Consider the following 22857-nt stretch of genomic DNA (forward strand, 5'->3'; position numbering starts at 1 on the left):
AAGTGCCAGCGGGGTAAGAGAAGACCAAAGACAAAACATAATAAAACACCCACAGCAAGATTTCTTAAGTGACAAATATCCAAATAAGAGACAAATATCCCCAGAATGTGAAACTGCCCTTTGTAAGGACCTTAATTTTGTCCCTACTATGCACTGTGGCCCTTTCAAAGTCTGAGAGTTTTTTTCATGCAAAAAGGTTTGTAATGAAAGCTCAATAAATGCATGTGACACGCATACTGAATCTAGTGTTATTAACAAAAATTCTTCTATTCTTGCCCCACTCTGAACAAGACATTATCCCTAACAAGGTTTCCACTCCATTTCGGGCTAAGTCCACCTTTTGCCCCCTAAAATTTAGAGACACTTCCACTGATATCTACAGAAGACATGTGGAAAAAGATATATTGAGTATTTTGAATAAGAAAAGAGAGTATAAAGTGTATAACAATTTATCCAAAAAGGAACGTGAGGCTTTGGCAGAACTGAAGAATGACACCAGCATTGTTATGAAACCTGCTGATAAAGGTGGTGCAATTTGCATACTCAAACGTGCAGATTACATCAAAGAAGTTGAACAATACTTGTCAGATCCCATCTATTATGAAAAATTAGAAAAAGATCCAACTCTCAATCATGAAAAAGAACTTGACAAGAAACTTAGGGTCTTTTTGGAAGCAGGAGAAATTACAAAAAAAGAGTGTGAATTCATGTAGGTGTCACATCCTATCACTTAGTTAGTTATACCATACCAAAAATTCACAAAAGTCTTGAAAATCCACCTGGTAGACCAATTGTTTCTGCCATTAACTGAAAACATTTCCAGCTATGCTGACTTTTTATGAAGCCCTTTGTCATTTCCTTTTCATCCTATGTGCCTGATTCAATGGACATGATTAACATCTGAAAGTTGAAGATTGAAGCATTGATGCACTTAGTGACAATGGACATAAAGAATTTATTTACCAATGTCGACCACCAGGTTGGCTGAAATGTTCTGACCCAATTTTTGGATGAAAGACCACCTGGGACTTTACCAAGTACTCATTGTATGAGGGACCTGACTGAGATTGTTCTTGTTCTAAAAATGTCTTCTTTATACAGACAATGCAAAGGGACTGCCATGGGCAGCAAAATGTCTCCTAACTTCAGTTCCCTATATATAGCCTGTTTTGATAATGATTATGTCATCTCCTCTGAAAATCTCTTCCACAACTACATCAAACTATAGAAGCATTATGTGGATGACATTGTCATGATCTGCGATGGTCCTTTTGATAGCTTATTGCATTTTTTTTGAGTATGTCAATCATTGCCATTTTTTACCATTAATCATGATGTACAACAAATCAGTTTTTCGGATATTTTAGTATAATGTGAGGGCAGGATATTGGTAACAGACCTTTATAGAAAAGTTGTTCTTTTTGTTCTTTTTTACATGAACAGTCTTTTCATCCAGCCCATCTGAAAAAGCCTCCCCATTAGCCAGTTCAGCCGTATCAGGAGAATCTGCACAAAACAAATTGCCTATAACAAACAAGCAGATGAATTAGAATACAGATTCAAGGAAAGAGGGTATAATGAAAATTGGATAAAAGCTGCCTGAGACAGGTTCAGCACTGTAAAACAGGAAGAGTGCCTTATCAAAAAAGAAAAACCTCCACCAAATAATGGTCCTAAGTGCTTTTTAAAATATTCAGCTCTGGGCAAAGATTTTGAAAAAATTATTCAAAAACACCGGCACATTTTGAGCTCGGATCCACTACTTACAAATTAATTCAAAGATCAACCAAAAGAAGTGTAAAAATGTCCCCCTAACTTGAGATGAATGCTGGTGAAATCTGATCTCATCCCTGCTAAAAACACAACTTTCCTTAATCCTCCACCAGCTAATTATCAGTGTGGTTCATGCACCCAGTGCAATTTTACATATAAGTACCACCTACACCCACCCGATAACAGGAAAAACAATGAAAGTAAGAGGCACTATATCTTGTTCTACAAGAAATGTGATCTATCTTCTCAAATGCCCATGTGGTTTAGCATATGTAGGAAAAACACAAAGAGCACTAAAAACAGGATAGCAGAGCACAGAAGCTACATCCAACCCAGAACCAGCGTAACCCAGTGGCAGTGCATTTCAGAGAGGCAAATCACCCCGTGGCCCCTCTCAGATATATTGGCATTGAGTACGTTAGATCTCAGAAAAGAGGAGTCGATTTAAACACCCTCTTACTCCAAAGAGAAAGTTTTTATATTTTCACTCTTCAGACTCTCACACCTAGAGATCTCTGAATTAAGAGTACGAGATCAAAGATTTTCTCTAAATTATAAGTAAAAAATAGTGGTAGTGTTATGATGGGTCCCCCCCCCCCCTCTCTCTCTATACATATATATATATATATATATATATATATATATATATATATATATATATATGCATATGCATATATACATATGCATTTTGTATATTTTTAGGCCTTGACACACAAATTTGAATAAAACGACAAAGATCTCAGTAGGATCGAAAAGTTCTCATTAAACTTTTGTTTAAAAGTTTGGAATAAGTGTGCAGGCGTTACCTTTTTTCATTGAATTAGACCAAATTTTGTGCCAATCCATCAAGCTGATGTTGAGCTATTGTATATCACAGTATAAGTGAAAATTTGACCTGCTGGTGGTGCTGGAGGAAAGGTCAGAGGATCAGCAAAGTCATTGGAATAGATCCTCTGGGAACCTTGAATATCTGTTGTAAATTTCATGTCAGTCCATCTAATATCTGTAGAGATATTTCACTCTGAACCACAAATGTCAACTTCATGGTGGCGCTCGAGGAAAATTCAGGAGATCGCCAACACTTTTAGGATTCATCCTCTGTGAATCATGAATGTCTGTACAAAATTTCATTGCGATCCATCAGATAGTTGTTAAGCTATTTCAGTCTGGACCAAAGTGGTGGACCAACTGACAGACCATCACTAGAGCTGTGTCACTAGCATGGTTAAAATTGGGACAAACATGACAACATACTGTATATTTCAGAGAGACTTTTCATAAGATTATACTCTAATCTCATGATTCTTTTTGGGAAATATGCTTATTTGCTTTCTTGCCGAGAATTAGATGAAGAGACCGTTAACACTAGCATCTGTACAGTAAATATGTAGCTGGAGCCAGCAGGCAATTAAGTTAGTTTAGCATAAAGACTGGAAACAGGGGGAAACAGCTAGCGTGGCTCTGTTCAAAGGTAACAAAATTATCTAAAGCTCATTAATTAACACATCATATCTAATTTGTTTCTCTATATATAGAAACAACAATTTGCCGTTTTACAGGGTGTTATATGCTGGACTATTTGTTGGTTTATTTTTTAAGAAACACTACAAAAAAAACCTCTCTCCACAGGAACAAGAAGACACTACACACAACACAAGCAACAGTACATGTCTGCTGTGCACCCTTGCTCTACATATGAAAAAAAAAATGAAATGAGGGATTATCCTAACACTATAATACTGAGCAGAAAAGCCACAACAAATCACAGATTGAGAGAGAGTTCAAATAAAGTGTCATCAACATGTGAATGTATTCAGCTTTTTGTTTGTATCTGCTGCATCCTTGACTCACAGGTCAGCCTCTAAACACTTTGTTCATAGAGACTGAGGACAAATCTCCCAGGTTTTGTTGTTAAAACTCAGTGGAAACAATTGGAGAATTTGCAGAATCAATCCAAAGTCTTTAGGCAGTGACATGCAGTTCAATACAGAGGAGAATGGGGGGAGAGCATCCTTTCCGGTAAGGTGTGTCTTTGACAAAATGTAAGGGTTTGTTAGTGGCTGTTCTTGTCACTGTTCAAACAACCACCGTGCATTTAGAAATCCCCAGACTTGTCTGGTATCATGAGACTAGCTGCATCCAAACACAAAATCTGCACCAAAAACAACAATGTAATCCTGGCTTAAGACAGAATTTGCTGTGTGCAAATACAAATGCTAGACTGGCATTTTTCTTCTCTACACTCCACAATCTGTCTCAGAGTATTCAGGTGTGTCCATTGTCTATCAGGAGTCCGTTGCCCCCACAGCTGTGAAATCGTTGTCTCATGTGTGCTGAACTAGACAGTTTAGTGTGGAGTGAAATCTGCTCTGTAGAGCACATGGTGGATACTTTGGATGTCTCCTGCTGCATAGTTAGGCTTATGCCAAATTGAGTTTGCTGCTGTTACTGTTACTACAATGGGCAGACTCAACAATTTATAAAACAAAAGCAAACCGCAGATAACTAAAGACATTAAATCCCTCAAATAAGTTGGAGGGTAAGAAGGGCTAAGGACAGACAGGAGGTTAAATCTACCCACAGGGAGCTGAACAGTAAAATAAAGAGTGTGAGGAGAATCGTCTGCAAGAAAGAGGAGTGAGGCAGGTGTGGAGTGGCATCAGAAAGATTATTAGCTCAAGGCACAAAGGGCCAGCCAGAGGTGGAAATGCACATGAACAGTTTGAATGAGTTTTTACCCGTTTGAAAACCTGTTCTGCAGAGGGGTTGACATAAAATCCTCCCCCACCCCTGGTCACCTAGTGGGACCTCTATTACCAACATCCCCCACCTTGAATTCACACTCATCATGGCTCCCTTCCAACTTTCTTCCCACCCTGTCCTCCTCACCTGCAGTCCGGATTTCACCAATTCCACAGTTGTAAAACGTTACAGCTTTACGGTATAAAAAATATTTTAAGCTGATAGTATGATTGCTTGAGAATTGCATCTGAGCTTAAATCTTTTGTTCAACACACAGCACTAAGCTTTAGATATTTTGTAATGAAACATGTTTTGTAGGAACCAGATTTCAATCCCTCTTCACTAAAAACTTTAAAGCTGCACTAATCAATATTTTTATGTTAACAAGGATCAAATGACTGTGTTTAATGTGAAAGGGGTCACTCATTCTGATGAACCCAGAGACTATTATCATCTGATGCTGCAGTTTCTCTCAGCTCTATTGAGTTCTATATCATTTTTCGGCTCATTGTTTTGGTTTTACGGCCGGGAACTACACTTTTTTGGTTCAGTCTCCCTCCCAGTCTCCTTCAGAATGTCTCCAGAAGCAGCAGGCAGCTTTTTCTAGGGAAAATGTTCTAATAGCAGACAAAGTTTGCGATTAGTTGGTGGATATAGTGGAGAATTCAGTAGCCATTTGAGAGCCAGATATTTTTCTCAGGACTTGGTGGAGACCAAAACAAGGCTGGAAGGAGAACAAATATGTGACGTATAGTTGTGTGCCCAGAAACTCCAAATGAACACTAATGAGATAAGATATAAATTATTGTCCTGCAGGGAAATTTGTCTTGGGCTCCAAGCCGCTGCATCATACAACAGACTTGCCAAAAATGTCACAATGCACATATACGCATAGTACATAGATCACACATACATTCACTCCTGCTGAATGTTGAAGAAAAAGATAATAGTTTCGAATAATAAATCCAGTTATAATCAAACCAGATAATAAATAATCAAATCATTATATCTTAGTCCCTAAACAAAATCATATAGTACAACTACTTGTTGATATTTAATATCTTGATGGAGGATGGAATGAATGAGTTCTTGAACCGGTTCAGTCTGCAATGTCGCATCTGAACCGTCGACCTGAAGTCAACACCACGAATTCTGTTGAATAAGATGTGTGAGCGTGGACCTTAACTGTGCTGCCATATAGTACAATACTTGTATGCCATATCAAATTATATTATATGTGTAAATAATAATAATAATAATCTTTATTTATAGAGCACTTTTCTAAACCCACGTTACAAAGTGCTTCACACGAGGCAACAATTTCAAAACAAGCAGATCATAAAAACAAAATAAGCAGATCATAAAAACAAAATAAGCAGATCATAAAAACAAAATAAGCAGATCATAAAAACAAAATAAGCAAATCATAAAAACAGAAATAGATAATAAAAACAGAAAGCAGATCACAAAAGCAAAATAAGCAAATAAATAAAACCAATTGCAGTGTCGCCATGCAAAGGGGCAGTCAATAAAAATCAAGTAAAATCAGGAAAAGCTCTCCAATAAAAGTATGTATTAAGAAGAGATTTAAAAGAGGTCACTGATTCTGCTGACCTGATTTCCTCAGGCAGCTCGTTTCATGGCTTTGGGGCTCTGACTGCAAATGCTCTGTCACTTCTAGTTTTCAGCTGCGTCTCAGGAACAGATAAAAGACCTCTGCCCCAGGATCTCAGGCTACGTACTGGCTCATATGTCACTAAGAGGTCAGATATATAGTACAGAGAGAGGCCATGAAGAGCCTTAAAAGTCAACAGTTGGATCTTAAAATCAATTCTAAAACATACTGGGAGCCAGTGCAAGGAGGCTAAAACAGGTGTAATATAGTCACTCCTCTTGGATCTTGTTAAAAGCCTGGCAGCTGAGTTCCATATAATCTGGAGCCGATTAATAGATTTTTGGTTGAGGCAGGTGAAGAGGCTGTTGCAATAGTTGAGGCGGGAGGAGATGAAGGTGTGTTAAATGGTTTCTGTGTCTTAGAACAAGATAAAAGAGATTGTATTTCGGAAATATTTCTAAGTTAATAAAAAAAAGACTGCAGAAATTTTGTTGTGTGCTGCTCAAAGCTTAAAGGTGCAGTGTGTAGAATTTAGTGGCATCTAAAAAAGGGCTGTTTTTTTGTCCCAGTCTGACCCTGGAATATTCAGAAGCATGTTTTAATTAGTGTATAATCACCTGAAAATAAGAATCATGTTTTTGTTTCGGAAAAAAAGAAAAAATTGTGTCCATGTACACGAATCTATAGATTAAATTTCGTGACTATTTCATGAACTGCTGTGATACTGGGTTGGATCCCATGTGAATCTGCCATGTCTGTAATTTGTAAAGTAAAGATTCCACCACAAATCACCTACCATATTTCGCCAAAGGTTTTTTGTTTTCTCCGTGTTTTTTTTCTGCCTCTTTTCCAGTCGAGAATTGTGGAGGGTGCGGTGGAAATTATAAAAGCAGTATTTCCCCTATAATCAATTTTAGCAGTGGCACTCAAATAATCTAATCAAAATTATGAGCACTGCTGTTAAAATTTCACACGTTCATTAATATCAATGGACTACTAATGATTTTCACTCACACACTGTGCGAGCACCATAACACCCTACATTACCGTGGAATTGTTTTGAGTCATCCTCCCTCTCCTCATTCTTCAATTAAGCGAGTGGTAGAAAAGTGACGGTGAATGCGAGGTGATGCTGTCAATATGGCAGTAAATGTACAGTACAGACTACAGTGTGTCAGTTAATAAATGCTGCAGCTTCTCAAGACCAAGCCCTGAAGTAAGCGACAACACGTTAGCCTAAACTGACCAGGCTCAGGTGGACCAGTAATGTTAGGCCTATAACTGGAGACCAGACACTTTACAGTCAATATTTCCCCAAAATAGTGCATGAGATCCACACACACAGATATACACGCGCGCAACTCAAACAGCCACACATGCATATTATTTTTGCACTTGCACACAGAATATCTCTGCTCACGTGAGCAATATTGTTGCCTGCAAGTGCAAGTACAAAACCATGCTTTGAGCGCGCACAGAATCCGAAGAAGCGCATGACTGTCAACTACTATCATTACTCTCCTGCTCACAAAACTTTCACCTGCTCACTTGCCAGTGGTTTTTCTTTTTGGCAGTAAAAAGTAAAAACTACTTTTGGTAGTAACTTGGTCTTACAAGCATGGTTAACATAATTTTTCCCATCATGACCAATGCTTAAGTCCAATTACTGAGGTAATTGCTCCTTTTAACAGCTTAAGAAACTATCATGTTAATAGGGTAAACGGTGTTTAGGTGCGTTTAGTCTCAAATACAGTCCTGTGTATAACTGTAAAAATAAAAGTTGCTGTATCAGTGGTTTAGCGTGAGAATTGTCTGGAAAGCGTGAGAACATGAAACTGAAGGTGCAAGCGTGTGTCACATGCCTGAAGTGTGAGAGTTGGCAACTTGTTCAAGTTAGCAGAGAGCTAACTGGAAGTTAGCCAGCTCGGCCAGTGGAAGTCTGTAGGGTGCATGCTCTGCTCATAGAGCATGCGCAGTATGCCTTTAACTGGCCAGTGCAGGAATGTCAAACCCGACACTAGATTAAAAACTCTGGTATACTATGAAATACAGAGAGATTGGCTTAATTAGCATTGTGTGAACTTCTTTGGTAAGGGCTTGAATGTAACAGACATTTATTTATATGTAAAAGTTCTGCACTGCAGGTTTAAAATAAAAAGGCACATTTCTGAATTTTGCAATTGACATTCAGTTTCAACTCTGTTATACAATAACTTGGTTGTTTCACCTTTTCCCGCTTTACATAAAATGAAATACTTTGTTCTAAAACCAAAGTGACTTGATTTGCTCCAATTTTGATGCACAAAAGCCTGTTAGACCTCTGTAATGGAGAAACTTTGATCAATCACTTTTATCCAATGACCCAAAACTGATGGTCTAAATCTATAATATTCAATGAAATCAATGGATCAGTTCAGTACTCTGTATGTATTGGCTGATTCTGAAAGTTTAGGACTTGTAATTTACAGTGAAAAAGTGGCATAGTTGCATCACTACTTTCCAACTGAAAAACAAATAACATCAAGTTATGACCTGCCACAACTTATGACTCTTGCATTTAAACAGTCAACGGAATATCTAATATCTAAAATGCATAACAAGAACAAATAATGCTTTCCTGCAAAGGGTAGTGATGAGGGGCCATAAAAGGTGGAAGGTGGGGCGGGGGCCTAAAGCACTGAAATTTCTGGAGCATTAACTACTTGTTCTCTTTTGCTCTTCTATCCTCGGTTTCCATCCTCTTCAATTCAAAATCAAGACGTTTCTTCTCCAGCTCTATTTCTCCCCACCTCTTTCTCCCATTCAAGCTGCTCCTTCTTGTAGTCATGAGTGTTGTCATTTTGTATGAGACAGTCAAGTGCCTCCAAGTCAAGTGCCCCCAAGTCCAGTGCCTCCATTATGTGGGTTTTTCACCCCTTTCTTTGGCGATGCGCTACAAAAACATAACTTTTTTTTGTTGTTGAGCAAATTCTATTGGTAAAAAATAATGGGAAAATTCAATGCAACAGTGATTGAATTCAATTTTCATTCCTTCAGCAACAATTTGATGCATCAAAGCTTACATATTTTATGATCAGTTCTGTTTATTTCAGGTATGGTATGAATATGACTGAACTGATTCAATCAGCAAATTCATTTAGCAATAACTGAATGTATGCAATTAAATCCTTAAATCAACTTTTTAGTTAACTATTTTCATTAGTTTATAAACTCATTACATACATGTTATTTCCAATAAATTTGATTCCAATTTAATGGAATGATGCAATTGAATTTCCACATCCAAAGAGATCAATCAAAACAAAATAATTAATGATGATTTTTTACAACATGTACTGTTGTTTACACAGGAATGAGGATTTAGTGTTCCGAGTACACAGAAACTTTGACAATGAAGAACCTATAGGTGACCATATCATCTTTTTTATAAAGTGATTCTTACTGAATTGATAAGAACATTACTAAATATGAGAGCCCACCTTTTGGCTTTGGTTCAGCAGCAGCAGCAGGTGGAGGTGGTGCTTTGGAGCCCAAGCCTTGACTGGATGGATCATCCTCTGCATCATTTTCCCTTGAGGTGTTTGACAGAGCTTCAGGGCTCCCAGATGAACCTGCTGAGCACAAACAATATTGGGGGGGGGCATTTCTAAATCACACCAGGTCCCCAGATAATACTACTCCCGTGCAAATAGGGCTAAAGAGGCAAAAAGTGGAAGGATTAAGAACTGAAGTGGGCTCCCAAGCTGGGTGGCTGCATATTCGTTTTCACCTGAACTCATCTTATAAAATGTAATCCAGAAATGGTTTCTTCTTGTTTTCTGTAGCTTGTCTCTGTCTCACTAAACAACCCACATGGCAGAGTTTAAGGATGGTGTAAAGGTAATCAAAGATCAAAGGATTGTCTCATCATTTTAATGTGCAGAGATGTGTAAGGATGATCATTACTTCTCTCCTTTGCTAATGTGTGCATGTTCCTGAGAGAAGGAATGTGCTTTAGGAGGCCCACACTCCTCACTTTCTATCCTGCCTTAGGCCCAAATAAGGTGCCATTCTGTGTCTTGCAGTAAACAGGACATGTTGAGGAGTAGAAGGCCACATGTGGTTCGAGGCTCTTGCTTAATTGCGTCTTTAGGTGATGTGGCTCCTAGTTAACATACATGTGCATATAAACGTATCTCGTGGCTGTTTGCCATTGGCTGTAATCCATAAGTTTGTATGATTTGACCAATCGATGATCATTTCTTTGTCTCTAAAGACTATAAAAAGGTCAGTTTTGCTTTGTATAGAGAGACAGAGGAATGAGTCGCTTTGTGTGAGTTCTGTCTCCTTATTGATCAATAATAATTTCATTAATCTTCAGATCAACCAGTGTCTGTGCTTTTATTTCTGTGTTTGTGTCCATTGTTTTTGCAGCAATTCCACAACAATGGTGTTGGTGTGTTTTGATCATCAGTTTTATGAACATTTTTTTCTTGCAAGTAAAAAGAAATAGTTTTATTCTTTACTCTCCCAAATGAACTCTCTTCTGAAGTTGGCCACCCTTTTTTCTTTTTCATTCTCATTTTAGTCCCGACCTCGGTACATTCTTCTTTGCTCCAAGACTCACCAAATCTTCCTTTGTGAGAGTTTAATGATGCATGCAAATGCAAATAAACCCATGGACATCTCAGAATATTGGTCCTGAACCCAGAGGGAATGAACAGCGCTGGACAAACAGACTTTTACTACTTCTGGAGAGAATCATTTTTAACCCCTATCCCCGGGTTGGAAAAATACATACATAAAATCAGTTCAGCAGCAGAAACCAATTACCCCCCTCCCCTCACCCATTCCTCTGCACAACAAACTCTTTTATTGATCTGGTGATAATTACCTCAGTCACATCATAAAGCACCTGGAACAGATTGGTGGCTCAAATTATCGATTACCCCTGGGCTACCCTTCGTCGTTCATTGTATTGCCGCTATACATTACTTGATGAGATCTGCTTTGCCGCGCTTTCCCCTGCATTACTCTTTGGAGCTGTGCATGGATACATTGACAAAGGGGTTTTGTGGTCAAAGGGGTTTGGTGCACGCTTTCAATGTCATTTGTCATCTTTTCTTAGTCTTTAGGTTATCCTGTGTGCCACCCCAAACCAAGGTTAACCCACAGTATACCTACAGTGCCCACACCTCCTCTGCAGCACCACAAATACACTCATTTAATCTAATACAGTTTTGGTCACAAAATGACCTTTCATTCATTGTTGTAACTTGGGGCCAGCCCTGGCAAGCACCAGCTGTGTCTAATGCTTCATTACACAGCTTCCTTGAGGCATGTCAGTGCGTGACCCTGAAACCTCTGCCCACTAGCCACACATACGTCCGCTAGCTAAGTCCCCTACCACAGTCACAACAATGGTCTGACCTCCACTGAGGCCAATACATTTTGTTGGCAATAAATAATGAGGTTGGAATTTTGGTTGCAGCTCTTTTTCCTCTTGACTTTAAATTTTTTACAAAGCTTAGTAGAAAGTGCCTGTGTTATTTTACAAGTCTTAATTTTTTATAGATCACCATGGCAGCCTGTCATAAGTCTCCTTCAGCTTGTTTTCATTGAAAAGAGAACAACAAGAAGACACACACGAGATGTTCTGCTTTGTTACTGAGTCGGTTTTAGCTTTGTGCTTGATTCCTCTTTCTTCAAACACTATGGAAATACATTGAACCGAAAATGGATACAGGAATTACAAAGTGAAGCCTACATATATAAATAATAGTATTTCATGTGCTCACCTTCATTCCAACCTAGTTAGCTTTGAGGATGGCTGACCTGCACATCCATCAACTCATTTAAACTTTGAAAAGATGATAAATCTTCATTTTCATCGATTCATTTTAGTAACAGATTAATTAAATACTAATGGATTAATCAGTGCTGTAGATCAACTACTGGGAGCAACTTTTAATTAGTAATTCTACAATATGTTGCATCTAGAGAAAAGGTCAATAATGGAAACTGTTCCCAGGATATGTAATTACTGTACTTTGTAAGTGTGTTTGGTGTTGCTAAGTTCCACTGAAAAACAAATTTCTGGTTAAAAAGAATGATCACCGTGATGAAATATCTTGTGTACAGTAACAAGCTTATCAGATGAATAGTTTATAATAAATAGCTGCCTATCTGTTTTGTGTATTATTGCCACCCTGACAAGTCTTAATTAGGGGACTGAAAGATGCCAAATGATTTTCTCTATGATAGCATTATCCTTAATACCTATTCAAGCACAGAAGTCACACTGAGAACTGGAGCATAATCTAGTTTCTAACACAAAACCACATGATTAACCGCATAGAGAGTGCAAGCAATCTCTATGGAAACACACACAAATGCCTGATTTATATAAAAGTAGGTTTCCAAACATGTTTCTATAAGACCGTGTGTTCCTTTACATTATTCTGTAAGCAACATTGAAGGAGATCAAACCCTGTGTTACGAGCATACATGTACGTGATTGTGCTGTTGATTATCTATCATCCTCCATTCATCAACACATTCTGTTTTCTCCTTCGTCTCTGCAGCTTTTCATATTCAATGTTGCAAGAAGTTAATATCAGAGAGCATGAATTAACATGATATTGCACTGGCTGGATTGTGCAGCTCTCTCTGTGCACAAGGTGCCGCCTGCAGGAAAGGTTGTTGAGGATAGGAAGCTCACTTTAGCCATCTGCAGTGAACCAAACTGGCTCTGGGCAGGTGTTCAACATGGCCAGGTGGAAAGCAGCTGACACAGACATAGCTCCCCCGCGCTATTTGTCAGTATAAATAACAATTGTTTCTTCAATATTAAAATTGGACAGGAGTGAGCATCCAGCCAGTCTTCCTCATTCTCCTCTAATTTAGGCAATTAAAAAGAAAGGTCACGTGTGGAAACAGATGGCTAAACTTTGACTGTGTGCTGAGTCTGGAGGATGAAAGAGACAATTGGCCTTTTACATGCACCATTCACCCGCTAAGGATATATGGGAGACATACAGTAAACAGCTGAATGAGGCAGTTTTATTTCAACACTTACTAGAGGCACCAAAGTGTATATTTATGCAAAGATTGTAAAATCCCACGAGAGGCTTTCTGGTTTGAGCCAAGTACATGTTGTTCATACTTATTTGCATGTTAAAATTGTTGCAGGCTAGCAGGTCGCATCCCATCAGACTTCCCGTAGAAGATATTCTGATCCCTCTGGGTACATTTCATAGTTTTCCATACTTCCGTAACATACAGCGTCAATTAGGTAAAACCGCTTAAATTAATGATATTCAGCTGCTCTATCAAAAAGACGATGCGCTGTCAGACAGAGTGTCAAACTGCTTTTCCAAGACAGTGTTTTCTTTAATCATCTACTGCAGAGGGAACTACTGTAGCCTACACATAGCAAAACAACTATAAAACCAACTGAGAGTGCATCTGGGAGAAGAAAGGATACATTTTCTGTGCTCAGGGACAGGACAATTAAAGTAAAATAAAGTCTGCTAAAGTTAAAACAGCCTGCTAAACCTCCCAAGAGTAACATAGGAAGCTCATGTAGGCAGTACGGTGGGGAGGAACAGCAAACAGAATGTTGTCACACTTCCACTCCCTGTGGAGCCGAGCTAAAAGGGGGGGAGACATGGATCTGGAAACAGTACACTGCCTCCAGCTTCTGTTATTTTCTATCGCAATGTTTGTGAAATTCCTGCTGATGAGGTGATTATACTGGAACATGTGCTTCTTTTAGTTGAATAGTTACTGACAGCGGTAAATGTCTACAGTATGCAAGTAAAGATATTTGAATCCGCTGTTTTAAAACAGAGAATAGCAGATACAGTAGCTGTAGTGTTGTTTAGCTCTAGGATTTGTTTGGGGTCGGTGGAAAATGTGTGTGTACTTTTATTCCAACATCTGACACCATTGTACATACAGACGCACTCTGCAAACAGTATTTGCTCCAGGGATTTTGTGGGGGGGTGGGGGTTTAAAGCCAACATTCACTGTCCATGGTTGTTAAGGTTCAATGGGCCTTTTGAAGTGAACAGAGAGCGCAGAGTGTATGCACTGTGACAGACAATTTTGTTTCAGTATGCTCATCATTTCACCTAATAACACCGCTGCTATTGGATGGATGTGAGATGAAAGTTTTCTCCGTACTTCAGAACTTACTGCAGAAACACTGTGTCTGTATTGAGAATGTTAAGATCCCAGGAAACGACTTACTGTAGGCTTGTGAAGCTTTTCTGATGTGCCCTTGGGGAATTTTAACTTTTCCAGTTTATGGAGCATTTGACAACACTTACTGGCAGAGCCAGGCATGTTTTTAATGCAAGGTGCCACTTGAGCGCTTATGCAGTGAGCAGGATAGCATCATCTGCTACTACACAATGTGTGTGTGTGTATTCATGAGAGTGTGTATGTGTGTGTGTTGACACTAATCTCTGTGAACAAGCCACAGCTTGCCATGAGTGCAACACTAAATGCATCTCTTCACTCACCAAAACTGACTGTGGCATCGCGCTGTACAAACCAGCAAACTAAACAAGCTCTCTTGTCAAAAACCTGTAGTAGTAAAAGTTCAAAACAGTACAAACACCCAAGACTAAAGAGAGCAATAACCCGGTTACTGTGTCTCCAAAGTCAAACAGATGGTGAATAGATTATTAGATGAGCAGCCAGCAGTCTCCACATGAACAAGTTTGGAAAATTAATCTCCAAAGGATATTAGTGTCGACAGGATAAGCAATACATCTGCTTTTTTTCCTGTGAGTTAAAGGAGAAGTTACACTATATAAAGCCATGGTCTACAGTGAGTCTTTATAAGTTGTCAGATCACTTAACTCAGGTGGATAAAAATTAGTGTATCGTAACATTTATTACTGCAGCAGGCTCCCAGTGGCAGTTGACCGCATTTGTGAAGAGACATTTACCACATTACCACATCAGAGACATTTAAGAGTATTAGAACACAATAAACTGATTTTTTCTGGTACAATATTGTACACTATGTGCAAAAATGTGTACTATACTATACTGATGTACTATACATACATGGTCATCGTCTTACCAAGTCTTGCGAGAAAAGAAAAAAAAAATATTGCTGTAAAAGTAAAAGGAATTTTAAAAAACATGTTTTATCAATACTGAAATGGTAGTGTTTAATTCAGAAGCTGAAACCAAAAAGGCGTTGTTTTTCCCTTATCTTCCCTGGAGTGTCTGGTATGAGAAAAAAAAAAAAAATCAGGCTTGGATTGAAATAACAGAGGCAGTGATGCTGTGTCTCTGTCACCATGAAGTGTGCACTTCGGCTGATGTTAATTAATACTGTAGAGTCTGATATGGAAATTAAGGAGCACCCTATTGATGGCTATTAGTGCAAACAAACAAGGCAAACTTTAAAGCTGCATTAAGAGTTATTTTGTTTTGTGATCAACTTTTTATATTGTAGTTTTTTGAATTCTTAGAAGTGCAGCTTTAGAATACAAAATCACATCAATATATCTCACTGCAACGCAGGTTATATCCAAACTTTTCTACTATAAATCCATTCATGATGACCCCCACTGAGTATTTAGTTTCTTTTTTTGATTCTCTGAGCTGCACATAAATATGAAAGAGTCTCATCTAACATCTGACGTAAAACAGCAGGCAGCTGTTTCTACCAAACAGGTAAAGCCAAGAGTAAACTACATGTTCAGTACAAGACGTCAGAGAAACGAAGCTAATAGTAACTGGTGAAGAAAGTCAAGTAAACACCCAGAGATTTTTCTCAGAAAATAAAATAAGAACTACAAGGCCAGTGAATATTGGACTTAAATTTGGTGGCCACAAACACGACTCCTATGAGATAGTAATGTCGCTCAGTATCTGTTAGATCTACATGTAACGTACATGTGGACAAATACCCAACAACTTGACAAGTTGACTAAAATATTTCAGAACTATGTTTTGGTGTCTTTCTGCTTTGTCAGCCCACCAAAATCATGAGCTTTTTCCTGGGCACAAAACTGGCAGACAGCTGTGAACCGTGTGTGTCACCAGTTTGACCAGAATCACAGCAAATCCTAATTAAAAGAGGAATGAAACACCAGGTCCAGGGGCTATAAAAATGACATCCTTTGATAATATGTGGACATTACTCTTACAGTTAGAGAAAGTAATTTGGGAAAGCAGTTTATTAGCCCTCTGCCCTTTCAGTCAGATATGACCTTGCAAGCTCCCGTACCAGAGGACTAGCTGCAATCCATGATTCATTTAACACCTTCTGGGCCTCTAGAATCACCCCAAGCACATGCACTGTTGATTAAACGCTTTATGGGAGAATTCATATTTAAAGCATACGCCACATGAAAATTAATGATAACCAGCCAAGTAGCAGAACACAGTGCAGAAGAGCAGTGATGGGCAATTCATGAGAGATTCTCTCCAATTTACAATTTATTCTGTAATCATCACAATGTTTCTTCCATATACAACATAATGTAATGCACATTTGTGAGTGGGTGGAATTATAAGGAATATGAGTAGGCTACTCTAAAAATGATATAAATGTCATTACAGTGCATTCAAGCAGGAAATCTAGCACAGGGAACTAGAGATTAGCCGCTGGGTGGGAACGCTCTACATATGCCCATAAGAGTCAGTGAGTCACTGAATGGGTGATTGAGCAAACTGTACTGAAGTTTTTGTATGGGTCTGAATCTAGTATAGAATTTAGCTCAGGGTCTGTACATCTTTGAACTAGGGCATAGTGGAATTCAAAGGCATCTGCCATACTCCTCTTTACTGTCCGAGTCTTAAGTGACAAAAGAAAAACAGTAAAGTGTAAATTTAATGCTGTAAAAAGGAAAATGCTGTAATTTTTATTTATTTACCCCTAGTCGTTAATGTCTTTCATGGCCTCTGTCAACTCCTCCGTCTCTGTATGTTTTGAAGAATATCTTCCATTTCACCTGCAGCGTGCACTTGCACATCTTGGACTCAACACAACATCACCAGCAGCTTGTTGATGGAAGCAATCCATCATGTAGGGTTCAAGGGTTATACACCGAGTCTGTGCTTCACGGTCACGCTCCCAGATCTAACACCATGCCCCCCATCTGTCCTAGACCTTCTACAAGTGTCGTTTTGCATCTGGCTGACTGATAGCTCGGTTTATTAAACCACATAATGATATCTCCGTGTTTTGTTTTTTCTGAATGGAGAACACTAATAAAATACTTACTTTAATTAGGACCAGGACAATTCCATCTATTAATGACTCCACAATGACAAACTATAAAGACTGTGTGTTAAATTACCTTTACTGATCCAAACTGTATATTTATGTGTATTGTAGTAACACAAATATAAGTCACATTTTTAAAGGAAAGGCTCAGAATTTCTCAAGTGAGTCTTACTATAATATAATACTTTCATGCTCATGCTCACTATTATCATTTCTCTTGTCATTACTGGCCCTAAAGAGATCCTTTCTATGTGTGAGAATACTAGGTATGAATTAAGATTTTACATTTTTTTGAGGTATTTGATAGAGGCTTTGTGAAATGTCTTTTATTATCCCTCCACTGCAGCTCAGCAAGGAAACATGAAGAGTGAATTTCATGCTAAAAAGACCAAGTGTGGAAAATACCAGCTCAATTGGTAAGATTTAGCTTGCTGAAGCCTCATATTAATGTAGATTTAGATTTTGTCCCCTAAGTGTCTCATTGATATCACACTAGGAAGGGATCTCACGTAAAAATAACTCTGTCAATGTACATATGGATGTGTGGGCACTGTATTATTACAGACTTGAAAAAACTCTGAACCTATCCTTTCACTTGGATTCTTACATTTAAACATACATAAATTGACATTTACTTGCCGTGGTTGGTTCCTTTCCAAGATGTCCGTTTCATATGCTTTGTTTGAACTTTAAATTTAACGGCCGCTGTTTGTAATTTAAGTAACTATATTAACACCGGACAGGTTTTTGGTCTTATCATCAGAAAGCAGCATCATAACCTTCAAACTCAGTGTCTAACATCCAAACCACATCTGCGTTTGCGTTATTTTTTTCTCATTTCATTTGTGAATCTGGCATTTATTTGTTGAAGACGTCTGAGATTAACAGTTCAACAGACACAGAAATAGATCTAAGACGTATTTATCTGTCTGTACGATTAAATATTCACATGCCGGTGTCTTCATGACTACATACTCTATGTGACTGAATTGCAAATGCCCCCCAACGTTAGAACATTTTGCTGCAATTATACTATGAAATCCACATCTGAATGAAAAACTAATGAATCGCTCTTTGATGTTCTGAGATTGGCTATGCCAGGGTACATGCATGTATACATGTGCTTGTGTGTGTAAGCATATCTGTTCATACAAAAAGGGTTTAATCTTTTTAAAACTAAATGCTTACAGCTGCCATAACCTGCGCTGATGATAAGACTTAAAACACAGAGTATGAGTATTAGTCTACTAATAAAGTGACAACTACTTGAGTATTTGTCAATACTTATCTGCATTGAGGTCTTGACACATCATGTAACAAGTGTTCATTTTTTGTTTTCAATATGTTTTACAATCATGGATGTAAAAGTCTTGAATCTCAACGTGTAGACAAGACAAAAGGTTTAGAGCAGAATGCTTATTTATCTACAATATTGGATGAAAAGGTCGGGCATAGAGAACACTAAACACTGATTTATTATACTGCAATTGAAATGTGATGTAAATAGGTTAAAAGGGGCAGCATTATGGAAAACAAATATTGTCTCGGGATGATTTTTTCCATCAGAGATGTTATTCAAGAAATGATGATAATGTGAGGCAATTGCTCATAAATAATACTATTGTTTTCTTAATCTTCAGACAGAATGCTTCATTAGAGGTGGGTGTAGACATTAGAGACTAAATGACTTTTGGTGAAACCGATAAACCTTTAGTGGAAAAAAACACTACACACACACTGTGTTTAGTGGATGTTAAGTACAGTGAAATGAAACTGAAAAGACTCAGAAAATTCAGTCTCATTTATTAGAAATTATGTGTGTATGCAATAATAATATGTGCTTAACTAAATGTTTTAGTGAATTGCCATAAAAAAAGTATTTTAATGATGGCATTCAAGGTGAAGGTTTGATAAGGTTGCACCTTGTTTGAGTCGTCTGATTTTTCTAATTATTACAATGTCTTAAAGGGTACATTAACATTGAATCACACACAATCAATGCTCTCCACTGTGTTAACATGCACTCAAGCAATCTGATGATTTCCCTGAAACCTGGTTCCCCTCGTAAGGTTAAGGGATAAAGAAAAATGAACAGTAAACCTCTGATGGTGTGGAATTGGCTAAAAACTGATTTCTGATGTTTTTTTGTGAGTGTACCAAACTTTAACAACCATCTATGTCAAACTGGAACAACCAGGGCACTGTGACCACTGGCCATATAGTTACAATGTCATACTGACAACCCTTCCAAGGCACTTTTACACTAATTCTCTGCACTCTAATTCATGTGACCTTAAAGGACCATTTTGCCGATTTTCTACCTTATCTCTAGCTATCCAAATCATGGATATAGTGTGGAATACGCCTGCAGTAGTTGCCGATGTTCTCTGTGTCTCTGGGGCACAGCTGCAAAATCTGTTGTTCTTCCGGCACCACCATTTAACATGTACAGTAACGTAGTTGGGGGCAAGAAAGAACTACAAGCTACGTATTTCAGCTTGGATTTCCAGTCTCAGCCTGTAGGTAGCCAGGGGGCATTCTCTAGATGCCGCTCAGAAACAAAAGTTCCTTGTTCTCCTCGCTTGTATTGCAAACTAGCTATGCTTCCAACAGGGAAATGGCATCCCAAAATATGAGTGCAGAGGGTGTTTTGGACGAGGATACATTTTGAAGTCCTTTGGCTGACTCAGATATTTAGCCGTATTTATTCGAGCCAGAGTATACAGCTGAAGAAATGCAGCGGTGCAATGCATCCTGGTACATGTAGGCACTGCGGGCACAGCTCCGTGAGCAGGAAAACTCATCTTTCTCGGTCAATATAACACGCACTGAGGAATTTATTGCTTCAATTGACTACATTTACCATGAACACTGATTGGACATCCACATAAAACATGGCAGAATTTCCCTTTAACATCTCGCGTTTAACATTGGGAGACCTTCATGTGACATAATTGTGTGAATGACTCAAAAGATTTCTCTACCTGAGAACTCGCCAGCTGTCAGTTGAGCTGACAAGACTCTTGGATGAGTGCAGGTGAATCTTTTCAAGACTAAAACAGCAAATCCACCAACATCTGCACAGACATTTCTGCAGTGTGCATATTTGCAAGAGAAAGATGTTAATGTTTGTATGTACAAACCACAGAGAGTCACTGAAACACAAATACATAGTCGAACACAATAAATTAGCTTAAGTAAAGCAATTAGGGAGAGAGAAGTTGCAGACCAGGCCAAAAACCATCTCACTATGGTAGTTCCAGCTACTTAGCTATTGATAATATTGACCAGAGCTCAGTCAGACACAACTGAGTAGTTATTTTCAGCTGATTGTATGTGTATTGCAGTGAGAAATCAGTTGCTTTCTATAAATTATACTGTAATCAGCACAGTGTCAAACCAGAATCGTGCATCTTGCTGTGACAGCCTGTATCTGCCTTACAGCTTTGTGGTATTGAATGCATCTTTTTATCTAAGTCATTTCAAATGTCTTTAAGCAAGCTATTTGAAATAATTGCAGAATGGCATTCATGAAAAGCTCTGTGTGTGTGTGTGGGTGTGTGTGCATGCGTGTGCATGTGTGCGAGAGTTGAGTGTTAGTGTATTGAAAAGGGAATGAGAGGAAGATACACTGACAGAGGTTTTTGTTTGCTTGTTTGTTTTTATTTATGCCTGAATGACGGGCATTACTTGGAGGTTTGTATGCAAAGCTGATGTACTTGGGTTTGGTAATTAAAGCAGTTGTATTGGTCAGCTGCATAGACACATCAATGAAATTAGTACTACACTATTTGTCACTTGTTTTAAGGCATTATATCTTTGAAAAATATGTTTTCTATGGTGCTTGAGTAAACATAAGCAGCAGGTGCTGCAAATACAGAAAACATGCTGCAAGATGCACAGAAAATAAGTTCCTAAGTTAGAACACAAGCAAAGTTTCAGAGGAGCACTAAAAGCTGATCCAGCCACTCGCCAATAACTAAAAGTAAACATTGTCAGCATTCGGAAAACTAATTGAAGGGCGAACAACATATTAATCAGTTTTTAGTGTCCCAAGAAATGTTTGTTTTGTTGTGTTGACTTGCAGCATTTCTCTATATTGGATTTGAATTATGAATCTTTTCACAGTTCAAAAAACAAAGAAAACAATCATACTGTTTGCCTGTGACCTTGTGCGCTTTTTGTCTGAAGTTGGCTATGTTAGAGCCTAAAAGGATGAACACAGGAAGAGGGTTCTCTGCCGTAATCATTCATTGTTCACAGTCATTTGTACAAAAATGTATTTAAGAGTTTATCTGAAGTTCATATGAGGCTTCAGCAGTCTGAGTTAGTTATATCAAGTGGATATCTGACACATTTACAGTCTTTTTAGTATCAAATTCCCTCTTTGTGTTTCCTCGGACAGTGTTTCCCTGTTGAACTGTGGTGGAAGTATAGTAACAAAAAGAGGAACTTTGAAGCTTTATATTAGCTTCAGATAAACTTTTAAATACATTTTTGCACAGAAGGAAGCTTGTGAATTTTGCCCTCCATCACTTACATTGTAAGTGCATCATGAAGGGATCTTCTAATGGTCAGTATGAACAGGAGGAAAGATTATGGTAAGAAAAACCTGTTTCAATGTTAAGGCACCTGACTATTGTTTTAAGATGGACTTGAAAATTGTGAACCTGTCCTTTAAGGAAATTTTGGGCCGCAGACATTTTCTGTGGGTATTTATCACACTGGTGTGGTTTGTATGTGCTTCATGTTCAGATTAGCTTCTGTCCATGTCTTCAGTGCCTGTGGTAGCTTTATGCTACCACAGCCGCAGGCTGAATGTCCTCTCAACAACCCATCAAATTGAGTGACAATTGCTGGCCTAACCTGCACACCTGAGGGAACAAATAAAGGACTCACAATGCACTTTGTTGCCTCAAGGTGAAAAGTTGCACATTGTAGCCTTAAGGAACTCAGTCATTTTTTGTTATATTTGATTGAGTGGTCTTGTTCAGCTCGACTAAAGCCAAAAATGACATCTACATTCTACATACAAATAAATAAATAAATGAACAAAAATGTAATTGTTTGTAGAGATGAGCAGCAACTGGAGTAGCTCTCTCTTCTATGCTACTGACCACTTCACTACACTGATTTGTAGTGTTTTTGTGTTGTATATTTTCCACAAGATTACACTGATGTTTATTCTACAAGAATACACTGTGGGAATACATACAGTTGATAAGTTCTGTACTTTTTAAAACCACTTTCTTTATCTAAAGTAAAAGCCCATGATTAAATGCAAGACAGCTATTTTTTTGAAGTTCAAACCCATTTTCTTGTGGATTTTATACGTCTGCACCAAGACATGGGAAGTGTTTCTCAGTGAGGAGATTTAGTCGTCATTAAATGAGAATTAAATCACTACTATTACAGTATGTAGACATTTTATTCATTAAAGCCTCTAATCACAGTCAGAGAATAATTAAACTGATAATAATGGCACTTTGTA

General features: G+C 38.2%; 1 protein-coding gene across 5 annotated transcripts in view; it reads right to left on the bottom strand.

The window, feature by feature from the left end:
- The window catches only part of sncb (synuclein, beta), a 249077-nt gene that overhangs the window by 63262 nt on the left and 162958 nt on the right, over window positions 1-22857 (bottom strand). For 3 of the 5 annotated variants that reach the window (XM_042418164.1, XM_042418163.1, XM_042418165.1), the window contains one exon: window positions 9610-9741. Coding sequence is in view for 1 of the 5 variants with exons in the window: in XM_042418169.1 (XP_042274103.1) it covers window positions 1400-1524; window positions 9610-9741 (257 nt within the window). In the remaining 4 variants the exon portion in view is untranslated. Of the gene's footprint in view, window positions 1-1399; window positions 1525-9609; window positions 9745-22857 lie in introns of all 5 variants that reach the window. The other 2 variants (XM_042418169.1, XM_042418162.1) reach the window with 2 other exon arrangements.

This window comes from Thunnus maccoyii, chromosome 8 (genome assembly GCF_910596095.1).
Source record: "Thunnus maccoyii chromosome 8, fThuMac1.1, whole genome shotgun sequence".
Taxonomy (NCBI): Eukaryota; Metazoa; Chordata; class Actinopteri; order Scombriformes; family Scombridae; genus Thunnus; species Thunnus maccoyii.